The sequence below is a fragment of the Natator depressus genome, chromosome 12 (assembly GCF_965152275.1).
Source record: "Natator depressus isolate rNatDep1 chromosome 12, rNatDep2.hap1, whole genome shotgun sequence".
NCBI classification, from domain to species: domain Eukaryota; kingdom Metazoa; phylum Chordata; order Testudines; family Cheloniidae; genus Natator; species Natator depressus.
Window position 1 is genome coordinate 30429846 of NC_134245.1, and position 14412 is coordinate 30444257.

The window sequence follows — 14412 nt, forward strand, 5'->3', positions numbered from 1 at the left end:
CAAGTGATTACAAATGAGTAATCCATTCACAACCTTCCCTACTTTCGGTGCCTCGTGTATTGGACAACAGCGTAAACTTTCTATGGTGGTTTGACTTTATAGGGAAAAAGGGGGCTGGCATAGCTGGGGAATGTGTCCTACTCTGTAAGCCCACATGTGACAAATATAGAGGATTACTAAGAATGACACTAGACGACATGACTGGCAGGTACAACACTTGGATTCTCTTCTACTCTGCACTGATTGTCTGTGTGACCTCAGATGAATCACTTAAACTCCCTGTTCTGCAGACAGTGCAGACACAGTCCCTGTCCCAACCAGCTTACAAACAAATATACACAATCTGTATATACATAATGGGCAGCAAAGGGGGAGGATTAAAGACAGGGTGATGTCATCAGAGTGCTGGACGAAGCTGAAGAGTGTGTGTGTGTGTGTGTGTGTGTGTGTACACACAGGCGCATAAGGTTTATGGGGCAATGTTGGTATCAGGGAGGTCATAGAGGAAGAAGTTAGGAACGTAGGAGTTTCCATCTTTTCAAATAAAGGTCATGGGCCAAATTCTGCCCTGTCACATCCATGTTCCTGAGTTGACTTTAATTCTGCAGGCAAAATTTGGTCACAGTCTACAAACAACATGAAAAAATAAATGTGGGTCTACTATTTTATTACTTGCATCTTGCTAAGCTATATGCCAAGGTTTCGTTGAGGTATATATAGTTCAATGTAAACTTCTCTTAGCAGGTCTACAGCAAAGCAACGGATCCTTGTTCCTTTTTACTGTTCGACTAGGGTCACTCAACCTAACAGTCCATTGCCACTCCGCAGGCAATGGCACATAACAGACAACTGAATGACTGAGTACTGTAGGTCATCCAAAAAATTAGATCAAAGAGTCCCTGTAGTCTATTGAAATGCAATTGCTTCCAAATCACATTGTGGTGTTCCAGGCTTGAAAGAATGGGTCACTGCAGTTTTATTGTAGGGAAGCTACTGCTAATGAAAGGAACAATGGAAAGATTAGTGCTACCAACCATATAGAAGAAACACCACTTTCAGTTTAATTGCAGTGAACAAAGCAAATAGGAAAGAAGGGCAACCAAGTGACAAAAGTAGTTGGTGCAAAGAGGATATAGAGGCTATTCACGAGGTACCCTTGATCACAGCACAGCGTCCAGACTTAACGTATGATTACTGAATTTGGATCGCAATCAAAGATTTTGGTATTTTCATGACAGACAGATGATATATTTCTAAGCAAAGCAGCCCAGTAAACGCAGGAACTAAGAAGTTTGTTGATGATGTTTACTGGTCATTGGTTGTATAGAAGTTATTATATGGTTGGAAAAAAAGCCTGGTTGCAATTTTTATAACATGTTAGGAGTGGGTAATGAGTGAAGTTGTCAGTTTAAAATATCTATTATTAGGGCAAATCTAGTGAACCTTGTAATTCAGAAAAGTGATGGGCAGGACTGGAGACAGCCTGGTACTGGAAAGCACCCCATGCTCTGCCAAAATAAATCAATTCAATCACAATATTCTCTCTCTTCTGGTCAAATTCTGGGTCTCTCCTAAGCAAAGACTGCCAGTCATGACACTTTGTACAGCAAGACAGTGGTATAAGACCAAAGGTCTATTTCAGACTAAGTTAAGATTGCTAAACTCAGTTTCCCTGTGACCTAAGGCAGACTTGAACCCTGGTTCTCCAGACAAGAATCAAACACATTGAAACATTATTCCACGTTGTTCTAATAATGCATTTGTTAAATACAAAGCTTACCCAAACAACCATGATCATCCAAAATGTAATAATTGTTAGTAGATATGGGATCTAACCTCAGAGGAACCACAAACATGATGGGAAGTGAAAATGGTATACAAACAAATATGAAGAAAGTTGGTGATCATAGAAATGAAGCCACTCTAATAGAAAAAAAACCCAACACCTTAGTCATTGTTGATATCATCAGCACTAGAAACAAAACAAAAAACAAAGAAAACTTCATTCCAACTCCCAGCACCTGCTGCAAAAGCCTCTGTCTCAACTGCTTGGATGACATAAATGATGCTAACTCCTTTTAGTAGCTGTTACTAACAAATAAAAAGCAACATGGCATTCAAAGTATAATCCAGCCCATTTCAAGCAGCACTCAACACCATCCTATAGCTCTTCCTTATGGACCAACCATTTCCAGGGAGCTGAATGTGATCCAATGTGAAAAGTATTTATTTCAAATGAAACTGGATTTATTTTCAAAGTAAATGAATGTTTTCAATGCACCTTTCTTCTGTCTTGTTATACAGTAGTGATGGTCATATATCCAAGTATCCTTGCAAAGAAGGAACTGGAGATTCACTCAACACCTCATCTGGACTTCAGATCTTAACTGACCTCATAAGCCATGTATCCCCTCATATACTCTAATGCCATGAATGTTATTGTTCAATCCAAATATTTACCATGGTACACACCAGCCATTTTTTCTAGGAGGACTGCATGGAAAGCAAGACCTTTATCCGAGGACATAACAAGAGCTATTTAACTCTGTGGATGTTCTTTTGCATTGTACTAATGAGTCAATGAAGACTTCCTTAGAGATAAAACAATGTAGAATGTAGTCTAAAAAAAAGTTTGTTAGTAAAATTTCTCTCATCATTTTGGAAAACACAGTGGTAAACAGCAAATACTGCAAGCAAAATACTTCCACTCGCCAATTAAGACTGTTTAATCAATGAAGGCTTGAAACTTCCAAAAGAAATATAAGGGAGCTAAGCACCTAAGTCCTATTGGATTTCAATGAGAGCTGGGTGCCAGATTTCTCCCTCAGGCACCTGACAATCCTAGACATAATGTTTATTTTCTCATAATTTTATGATCTTGCAAATTTTATTGCATAAGTAGTCCGAACACAGAAGCAAGAATACAGTCTACTCACAAATGCAAGAAGGGCATTTACCTTATCAGAGCAATTGGACAATGTATATAGCTATCACGAATTCTCTGAGAATGAATGAAAATTCTCATGGATTTATTACACACATCTGCCATCAAACTGTGTTTTTCTTAAAAATTGTTACCCCTGAAAAAACACAGTAGTGTGATAAAGACAGAGTTTATCATCTATCATTAAAGAGCTCTTGTTAAACGTGATGATGCTAGGTCAGCTAATGATGTTAGGAAAATCTGCAAAATGGTCCATGGCATGAAAAATATCCTGTGTGTTTCAGGAATCTGATAACTTAATCAAAATAGGTATTTTCTGCATATGAAAATCTAATGCTATATTTGCTTTAACGAAACACTTACCAAGCCTACACATGTAGATATTGCTACTGAGGAGGTGTTATCGTTCCTTATAAATCCCTGATAGAAACACCGCTCAACTTCACGTTCCTGAGAATCTGTGACTCCATCTTTCCCAAGTACCTGGACAATAAAGTTGTTGCTAAATATGGTAGAAGGTTTAAGTTCTAAGTGCAGTTCCTGTCCAAATGCTGAAAATTTGTAGTGCAAGGAACTTTTTGAACTTTGAGTTGATCTCTTTTTCCTAATGCTGTGCAAAACATCGTGTGATATGTACGATCCACTGGAATCCACTTCGACAGGTGTCACAAATACGTAATCTGTAATGGCAAAATGTTGACCATCAGCCTTTGTACTCAATGAATAAAGTGTGTCTTTTTTAACGTTGCGCTCATTTATGCAGCAGATTTTCACTGTGGCATGAAGTTTCCTCATTTAGGGCATGGCACCAAGAATCCAAGGGCTACATGTATCTAACGCATGCATAAATTCATCTAAAGCAACTCCAAGCTGTTCCGTGTAAATCACACGGACTCTAATAGTGTTTGTTTCCTTTCTGCCCCACTGAGAGGGACAGACTATCATAGCTGTGAACTTTCCCACAGTCACTCTTGTGAAGACATTTGTCATCACTAACCAGTCTATAGATTTCTCCCCTCCCCCTATATTAATTGCTGTCACATGGGAAGAGTGGGGTCTTGTCTGTAGTTGTTGTTGTTGTTTTTTTTCCAAGAGAGTGTAGCTAATATTATAACTTTGGTACTGGTTTAACAGATGTTGTAGAATTGTTCCATTTGTTCAACTGGATTAAAGGATTAATTTGTTAATTCCTTAACAGAGTCAGACCTCATCTTTTTGTAATGTCTTGATTAGACTAGTTTTCAAATCATAACTGACCTTCAGCAGAAAGAGATTACATACTACCTCGTAATCTTTATTTAGCCATTGCTAGCTGAATGTCAGTGTCTTTGTTTGTCAGTTGTTTTGGCTAAATTATGTGAAAGAATTTCTGTGCGTATTTGGGAGAGGAAAAATACGATCAACTCAAAATATCTGGAGAAGAGAAGAATATAGGGCCTGATTCAGTTAAGTGTTTAAGCATGTGCCTAACTTTAAACACTTGAGTAGTTCCATTGATCCACTCACAGGGTGATGACTACTTACATCCTTGAAGTTAGGTACATACTTAAGTTCTTTGCTGAATCAGGACCGCAGGTACTCCTGCAAATGACAGCGAGGCTTACATTAAAACCCATATATTAAGTAGCCTACTTCCTAACACTGCTTAACTTTTGATGTGTATCTTGGTCAGAATGCCAAAAGATATCCATATCTTTGATAATCAAATGTTTTTTTTTCTTAAATTGAAATGCATCTTTATAAGGAATAAAATTATGTTCTTATATAGTAGCCAATGTTGCATACTATTAATTTCCTTGCTTTGAACAGATTTTACTGGGTGCATATTACACTGAAAATGTAGCCAGAGACAGGTGTCTGTTTGCTGTAGACAGTGGAAGCAACACATCAAGGGCTTTCACTTTCCTTAAGTGGTGTTAATCAATGGCAGAAGCTCAGGACACTAAGCAGGCTGGTGGCCAAAAATGCAAGCAGCTGCTGGAAGAAGGGAATCCCTCAGCAAACAGACATAGACTGCAGCAGTATTTTCCCTTCCTGAAACCTGTGTGTACTGCACTGTACTTATCACTCTCAGCAAGTGCAAATATATAGAAAGAGAGATTGCAAGCTTCCAAAAGGCAACAACATCAGAACACCACTACCACCACAATAATCCTGTTTATATACGTTTTCTTCTTCCTGGATTGTTACAGTCCCTTAGCCGGTTGCATGGCTTATTTTCCCCTGCTTTTCTATTATTATTTTTCCCATAAGTGAGTGGAAATTTAATTTATTTTCCTGGCATTTAAAAAAAAACAGTCTCTCTTGTTATTGTTAATTTTTCAGCTGGTGCCCTATTTATTGTGCCCGTGCGCCAGAGACACGGCACCTGCATGTAGGCGGCATGCCTGGGTTGCGTGGAAAAGTCGGTGCAAAGAAGGACCAACATTTGGGGCTCGGGTTGGATGTTCCGTGTCACAAAGACGCGTGCATGCACTTTAAAACGGAGAGAGAGAGATACAAACCATGATCCAGTCCACGGATGCCGCCGCCGCCGCCGCCGCGGTCGCTGGTTAAAGCGGCTGCGAAAGACACGCAACAGAGGCAGCACAACTGAAGGGTCTGCAAGAGAGAGAGAGAGAAAGAGACAAGCGGGTATTGGGCGAGAGTCCCTGGACAAGGGAAGGCCGAGAGAAACGGCGCCGCGACGGGGCACGCAGGTCCTCCCGGCCGCTGCAAGAGAAAGTGCTCTCGACCTGCCTTTGCAACGCCGCCCAGCCACAGGGTGGCCGGGAACTGCATGGAGCGGCTGCGGAGCACCGCCGCAGGTAAGGTCCACACGCAGAGCAGGAGCCAGTCCATGATCTTCCGGGCACCTCGCATGTTACCTGCGCCCACAGATGCCCAGCAGGAGCGGCCGGGTCTCCCGCATGGTCACCGCGGAGCCACTGCCTCGCCCGGGGCAGCGGCTCCCATGGAGGGGCTCGCAGGCAGCCACGGCCGGCGCGCAGGGTTTAAATTGCGGCAGGCAAATGACAGCCCCGGCTCCGCTCTCAGCCCCCGGGACGGGTGGACGCGGGAGGGGGAGCGCGGGCGCGGACCAATCCGGAGGCGGCAGCGGCCGAGCGAGCTGCCCCCGCCCCGGCTGCGGGAGCCGCGTGTGCTCCGCGGGAAGGGGTGGGGGCGCGGCGTGAGAGTGCCGCGCCGGGTGCCCCGGACACCTGGGTTCCGCGGGAGTCTGGCACTGACCTGCTGGGTGACCCTTTCGGCAAGTCACTCAGGGACTGGACACATTTAGCTCTGGATAAGCAGGAACCGCCCCTTCCCCCCCCCCCATTGATTTTCAGTGGGGTGGGCGCTAGCCTGGATCCTCACCCGCGCCATGCCAGCTTACCGCGCTGTGCCCCCACCCTGAGAGCCTCGGGCAGAGGAGACTGCCCAGCTGCGAGGCCCGATGATCCTTACACCCAGTGGAAATCCCAGACTGGTTCTGTGTTTGTACAGTCCCTAGCACAACGTGGGTCCCTGACTCGGGCTCCCAGGGGCTAGGGTAATACAAATCATAACTAACCATAAGGCAGAGAAGGTTGTAACTGGGCTATTCGTTATCAGCATTAAGCACCGATATTTGTAATTATTTCCAAATTTGAAAAAAGGCCGGGGGGGGGGGATCATTGAGCTGGGATTGTGCACAAGCCTGCCGTTAACCTGACTGGTTTAGGAGAAAGAGCGCAGTAATAACAATCCAGCTTTCTGCCTCTCATTCATTTGGAGAGCGAATACCCTTATTCCTCATTCATTTGTAAGGTAGTATAAATATGTTAATTGATTATATGGGGGGAGGGGCGAGAAATATAGCCATAAAACCTTTTGTAGTGGTAAACACCCATTTTTTCATGCTTTGTGTGTATAAAAAGATCTTCTATACTTTCCACAGTATGCATCCGATGAAGTGAGCTGTAGCTCACGAAAGCTTATGCTCAAATAAATTGGTTAGTCTCTAAGGTGCCACAAGTACTCCTTTTCTTTTTGCGAATACAGACTAACACGGCTGTTACTCTGAAACAGTAATATTGAAAGTGAGGACTGTAATGTTGAATGCTGATTTCCATAAAGAAGCTGACTTCTGATACAAAACTCGTTTATGATGTGTTTGGCTGCACTTTGAGAAGCATCTCTCATCTCATGATCTTCCTTTTGTGCTGGACGTTTTCCCAGCGTGTATCTCAGTGGGATGTCCAAAATCTCACTCAAGCCCTGTTCAAAGATCACATTGTGAGAATAAACAGTTGGTAGTTTGTGCCAATCCTAGAGGAAGAGCTGCTCAGGCTGGCACGCAGGCTAGGGAGCACTATGGAGTCCGAGGTGAGTGTTGGCCGTACCACCAATACATAGTGAGGAGAAAACTCACATCTGAGAAGACATGCCTTTTATCTACCTCTTCACCAGAGCTTCCTTTGTAATTGGTTGGGAGGCTGGACACACAGACCAAGGGGATATCCCCAACTGTTTCCTGTCTGTAAACATTACATAACTCCCCAGCCAGGGAATGTAATTTCCCCTTCACCTCTCTATATTTCCCAGTGGTTTGCATTGTCACCTTGCTAAATATATTACCACACAGTCTTTTCTTCTGTCTGAACCTTCAAGATCTTTCTGTAATTCCCCCTGGGAACATTCAAAAGAATTCACTGGATGCAAGTTTTCCTTGGCCCCAGTTCAGAAAATCACTTAAAAAACATTCTTAAGTGCCCCACAGAATTGGGGCCTATGGAAGAAGATATACATTTGACCAGTTATATACAACTATCCCTTTAGCTACTGTGTCTTCTGGCTGTACAAGTGTGTTTGGCTGTTTTCAGTAGGTTGTGTTGCTGTGAATTTCATTCATTTTATTTAAAGAGTTAAAAAATACAATTTTTGCAGGAGGCAGGGGAATTGATAAAAACCTATAACTGCTAGCGCTAGGTGCAAGATCTTTGCCCCATTGAAGTTTTGCCATTTATGTAAATGGTGACAGGATTTCACCTGGGGGATTTAGCACATTCGGTTTATAATAGTAATAAAAGAAGAGAACTGATTCAATCCTTGTGTGACTGTATGTAAAATTTCCCCAAATATTAGTAGGAATTAGGGCAAACAGAGTTACCATATAATAAGGTAGAGAAGAAAAACTTCACGCTGTGACTCAGGGTAGCCAAATGATGCACTTTGCTAAACCTACCCCTGTCTGAGATAATGAAATTATGGACACATACCAGTTTCATTTTGTAAAGGGACTGCCCAATGCACAGGAATCACACACTATTACAGGTTGGGAACATGCTGCTTTACTGAACTACAGACATCCAACTAAACAAACAGGAAGTTCAAATAAGGGAAGGGTGGAGCATGTCTCCAACATCTAATACACTTAGTAACTCAGTTAACCCCTTGATATTCATTTCACTACACTTTTGCAGTGACTATTCAGTAATTTCCAACTCGTATCGTCAGCCCATATTCTCCCCATATCTGAACTGTATGCGGTGTATGATGATATAATCAGTTATTGAACTTGTTATTCTGTTTAAGCAGCTGGTGTGCTGTTACCACTACTTTTCATGCTGACCGGTTTTATCTCATTATTACCTTGGTTTCCCCCGACTGTTGTCTTCACCTGTTGTCTCGTCTTGTCTCGTCTCTTATTTAGATTGTAAGTGCTTTTGGGGCTGGAATTATCTTTTGTTGCCTGTGTGTACAGTGACCTCTAAGCACACACACACACACACACACTAATATAAAATATAGTAAACTTCACCATGAAAAGTCATTAAAAAAAATAAAAAACTTTTAATTCTGAAAATGTCAAAACAGGTTATTTTGACATTCAAAAAGTACATTTTTTCTAAATGCAATTTCATCAGAATCAGCGCAATTTAGTGAAAAATTTTGGTTTTGTCAAAGTGGAATTTTCCCACAGAAAACTGTTGTGATCAAAATTTTCCAGCTAGCTCTTCTGTCTACTCTTGCGCACCCACACCCAATACCTTGGGTAGCCAATGCAGAGATGTAAGGGGATTCTTAGTCCTAAATATTTCCTTGTGTACAAAGACAGTTCAAGTCACAGTCTAGAGTCAATTGGATTGGTTGGTTGGTTCGTTTTAAATTATTGGTTCTTTTTTCCTCATTTTTGACTATTCCTTTTTCTTGACTTTTTGCTTATTTAATGCTTCCCCTAAGAATCCATGAGTGCTAGCAGTCGGGTAATGATAAGGGGCTGTAAACACATTCAGAACTCACATTAACAGCAACAGGACTGACAAGCATGCAGAACAAATATGTCCTGACCATAAGTGCCATTGTGTTTGCTTTGGCTTCTTTGTTTGAGCAAATTCTTTATCATATAACACATTTGTTGCCACGGAGTGGAGCTGAGTGATAATTCATAGCACTCCATTATTTTACAGTCTTAGCCTCTTCCTCTTTCAGCAGTTTATCTGGGAGTTTGATTTTTTTTTTCATATGTGTATTTGTTGTTCAGAATCTGTCTGGATTACTTGTACCATTAATTTTTGTTCTTCTCGTTTGTGATTAGTTTGATGTGATGAAATTTGAAAATGAGGCAATGATGGCTACTTATGATTGGACGCATAAGTCACATAGTATTGTTTCTGTTTCCTGAATGGAGGAGTGTAACTATTAGAATCAGAGCAAAGACTGGCATTTGCTAATTCAGCATTTGTTTTCTGCAAATTTTACTTACAATCAGCTGTTTTCATGATAATTTCCTACTAGGAAACACATCGGCTGGAATATTCCTGGTAGTCAAACACAACCAGGGCATGAGCAATGCTAAAGCAAGTGGGTTTTGTATTCAAAAGGGCAATATACCGGGAGAACTTTTTGAGGTATTCTCCCAGCTGTTTCTCTAAGAGCTCTTTGAGCTTGATTCTGCAGGGAGAGAGGCACTTTCATGAAGTGCTGAGCACTCTTGGGCTCCAGCCACTTGGAGATTCAAGCCCTTTGCACAGAGCAGCGTGTTAGTCTAGACCCTCCTAGACATCCTGGAAAGTGAAGTCTTTGAATATTATTCTTTTTATAATCAATTCATAGATTAATAGATTTTAAGGCCAGAAGGCAATTCTGATAATCTGGTCTGACCTCCTGCATAACACAGAACAGAGAATTTCACCCAGAAGTGCAGGGAAGAGAACTGATCCTGGGAACTTTTATGCAGGGGAAAATGTGTGATATACAGTGTAAAAACCCCACATTGTCCAGGGAAGGGTTAATGAGATGCCCTGGGCTCAATCAGCCCCATCCTGCTTTGTCTGCAAGAGTTGTCAGGCTTGGAGGGGGGCATTAAAAGAAGACAGCCAGCTCAGTTGAGAGGAGGCTGTGAGGGAGAGCAAATTTCTTGTGCTAGCTCACTGAAGGAAGGTCTGGCTGGGGCCAGGACCCAACCAAAGACTGCTAGATCAATGGTTCTCAACCTTTTTCTTTTTTCCTGCATATCAAAGCCAGAGCCAGCATTAGGGGGTAGCAAGCAGAGCAATTGCTCTGGGCCCCATGCCACAGGGGCCCCGTGAAGCTAAGCTGCTCAGGCTTCGGCTTCAGCACCAGGTGGCAGGCTTGGGGCCCCAGGCTACAGCCCCATGTGGTTGAGCTTTGGCTTTCTGCCGTGGGCGCCAGCAAGTCTAATGCCAGCCCTGCTCGGTGGACTCCATGAAACCTGGTCGTGGCCCCCTAGGGGGCTCCGGACCCCTGGTTGAGATTCACTGTGCTAGATGTCAGAGCCTCCCTGAGGGAAGGTGGGATTATTATGTTTACTTTGTTACCTAAGCCTATTGTGTTCCTTTTTTGACCGGGGGTATTTTTTCTACCTGGGACCTGCCGCTGATCTGAATGAGATTACTGCAGTCAGTGCTCTTCCCCCCCACCGCCCACCGCCAGGGATGACCACCCTCAATAAACCTCTGCTGGGCTGCCTCCAGATTCCTTGTAGTGATGTGTCACAAGCACGGAAGAGACACAGTCACACACACTACAGCTAATCACAATCCTTTGCCCTTCTGTCGCACCCTTCATCCAAGAATCTCAAGGCGATTTGTAAACTTTATGTAGTTTATTCACACAAAACTGCTGCAAGGCAGGTAAATATTATTCGACTCCAGCAACAAATGAGTAAGCTGAGGCGCACAGAGGTGAAAGGAAAGCTCTACAGTGATATAACGCTAGTGCCAGGAATACAGTCAGTGTTACCTAAGGCCATTTCATACCACACTTTAAAGGCAGGAGACCAGATGCTCAGTGGATATAAATCAGTGTAGCTCCATTGTTGTGCTGATTTATACCCGCTGGGGATCTGGCCTAGGGCATCTTCCACTGGGGAATGTCCCCAGAATAAGGAGGTTCCCCCACCAGCAGAGAGAAAGAAAGATACTGGCCTACCTCTCAGCCCCAGACGTAAAGGGCAGACACTAGATATGAAGGGGGGCGTGGCTGGAGCATGCTGCATTTTGGCTGCCATGGCCTTTAGTGGGTACGTCTACACTGCAATTAGACGCCCGCCGCTGGCCTGTGTCAGCTGGCTTGGGCTGTTTAATTGCGGTGCAGACGTTCTGGTTTGGGCTGCAGCCCAAGGCCTGGGACCCTCCCACCTCACAAGGTCCTAGAGCCTAGGCTCCAGCCCAAGCCCAGACGTCTACACTGCAATTAAACAGGCCCGCAGCCGGAGCCCTGCGAGCCTGAGTCAGCTGGCACAGGCAAGCCACAGGTTTTTAACTGCAGTGTAGACATGTCCTCAGAGACTTTGGACACCTCCAGCCAAGGTCATATTAACACTAAAGTTGCTCTGACTTCCACCAGGCAGGCTCAAATGGTCCCCAGATGATCCCAAAGTACAGGACTTGCAGGAGACCCCCTCCTCCACCCTCGGTTCTACTGTTCTTTGTCAAGAGCACATCCACTTCTAGTCTGTATTCCCACCCTGAATTTTAAAAGAGAGGTACTCATTAGAGAGAGCGATGCTTTTTTCAGTTTGTTTGTTTACTTTCATGGAGTCTGAATCTATCTATGAAAGTCTCGAGAAAGGGAAAAGATAGCCTAGTGTATTGACAAGAGCACAAAGAAAGAGTCCTTGCCATTGTACCGTTTATAACATAAGCCACTGTATTAATGTTGTTTTTGCATTATGGCTAATGGCATTCTTTAGTGACCTATGGCACGGGCTACACTATGCTACTGGCTATTCTGTTTACAGATAACTATATTTTTCAGCTGACATGGAGACCGGATAAGTAACAAAAACATCTACTGGTTGAATTAGTATGGTTCCTCTATTAATTCATGAGCCTGATGGGCCAGAAGATTCCTAGAATAAAATTCCACCATTTCCCCAGTCTCTGTATTAAATTCTGCAGAAGCCTCAAAAAGTATGTGAGAAGTGAATCTATTTCCTCGAATGAGCTCTAAACCCCCAATTCTAGGATTGCATCCTATGAATCCTGACAAACTCCAAGCAGCAAAGAGCAATCTCTGTGGAATAGGTTTTCACCACCATTTACAGTAGTAGTTTCTGTAAATAAACCCCTAAATTAATGTTGCATATTTTTTTAATCACAGAGACCGGAAAAGGGACTTGATTCCACGTTCCCACTGCACCCAAACTCCCAGTGGAATCAAAGAGATTGTGCTTACATTTTTCCTTTGTCTAACTAGCATGTAGCACTCGGCTGTTACTGTCCAGAATAAAAGCTTTAGATTACAAATATTAAAAGCAATTTTCTGCTTCCATGAATATCACTGTACTGCACAGCATGTCCATCCTAATTTGATTAGTTCTACACATTTATTTGTGCTTACTGGACATCCTACTTTCTGGCATTGAGAGAAAAGTTCCAGTCATCCTGCTGATACATTAGGATTGTACTTGCTGTGGCCTGCTACGCAGGACAACTGAGCTCAGGACCAGAACTAAGATTGTACTTCCAGGTACTCGTGGCTGATAAACAGAATCTTCACAAAGCAATCGTCTGCAGTTTTCTTTCAGTGATTGCTGAAGGCTAATGCTTAGATTTTAGAAGAGATTAACTGACTTGCATTTCCAGTGTCACCACTTTTTCTTTTTTTTTTTTTTAAAGGGGAATTCCAAACCAAGGAAGCAAAAAAGACAACCTAGAAAGTGGGCAAATACCATTCATTTGGACTGGTGCCAAATATCCCAAGTTGCTGCCGTAGCATGCTGACACATCCCATAGACAGCAAAGGCACAGGAGAGACGCTGCGCTTCAGTACACGCAGGCTCTGTCATACTCGCAGACAAAAATTAAATAAAAATGTCCATCACTAATAGGAGGAAAATAAAAGCTGTCATTGTGGGTGGTCCACGTTAAGGCTTTGCAAGTAGTACATTTTAGCAGAGTTTTCTTGGAAGCTTGCCAAGTGTAATTAAAGAACAGGTACCTCCAAACTCTCAGAACCCTAATAAAAACAATTATACGGTTTATAGTGTCGTGCGCACGCCAAACTCTGTATTTACACAATGGATCCAAATGGCACAGGAGAAACCACGCAGTCCAGCAGGCTCAAAGATCCACTTTGAAAACACTTTTCCGAAATACTGATTTGGACCATCTACTGAAGGCTCTTCAGCCTCAGGAGTCCCAAAGATACCGCTCAAACATTGCAATTTACTTATAAGATGCTGGTATCATTTCCAAAAATGCTTCAGCATAAGGTAGCTAGGAAGAAGGTACAGTGTCTCAGTTACATTCACCCGGTATCTACACTGGCATAAACCCTGGACAAAGAAACCCCAGACAGAAAACCCCAGGGGAGTTTTCTGAATGTAGGAGGCCAGCCCATTCCCCAAAATGGGTGGTACTATGCAGGAAGGGGGCATGGCTATCCTCCCTGAGTAGCCCATACACTTGCTTCCTACAAACAGAAGCCCAAAGTGAATGTTCTCCTATCCACTTCTGCCACTCTTTCTGTTGCTTCTTGCTCATGGTTGAGCTGTTATCTTGCTATTCAATTTTATTTCCGGATTGGCAAGTCCTGATCTGTCCTGAGTTTATACAATCCCGCTCCATTTATAATAGCCATGTGGTCTAGTGCCTAGTATCACTGAATACTGGAGTTCTAGAATCATACTGGAATGCCTGATGTGCTCTCTTGCAGGGGACCTGCTTGTATCTATTGAGTAGTGGTGTGGGTGTCTGAATTCTGGGATGAAAAGTTCATTCTCCTCGGATGGCTTGATTTTCAGGAGCACCGAGAATCTGCAGCGCCATTTGAGTTTAGTCTCCAAACATTTTTACATGTGGTTTTTCTTCTGTTTGGTACTAGTTTCTCGAGCCAGGCAAAAAAGAAAATTAGCTTCTCTCTTTCCTCTTAATTTCATCATTTGCAGATTTTTTTAAAATACAAGATAATGCTTCTTTGGCTGGCTCCTGAGATTCTTCTATTAAAAATTTCCCTGTCTTTCACATCAATGAATCTTTGGG

The 14412-nt window shown here is 43.0% G+C and overlaps 1 protein-coding gene across 2 annotated transcripts in view; it reads right to left on the bottom strand.

The window, feature by feature from the left end:
• The window catches only part of ADAMTS18 (ADAM metallopeptidase with thrombospondin type 1 motif 18), a 95887-nt gene extending 89933 nt beyond the window's left edge, over positions 1–5954 (bottom strand). Inside the window, exons 1-3 of one of the 2 annotated variants that reach the window (XM_074968804.1) lie at positions 5684–5954; positions 5449–5545; positions 3308–3624 (exon numbers count right to left, since the gene is read on the bottom strand). In XM_074968804.1, coding sequence (XP_074824905.1) covers positions 3308–3624; positions 5449–5545; positions 5684–5806 — 537 coding nt within the window. In that variant the 5' untranslated portion in view covers positions 5807–5954. Of the gene's footprint in view, positions 1–3307; positions 3625–5448 lie in introns of both variants that reach the window. The other variant, XM_074968803.1, reaches the window with a different exon arrangement.
• Positions 5955–14412: the final 8458 nt, after the last annotated feature.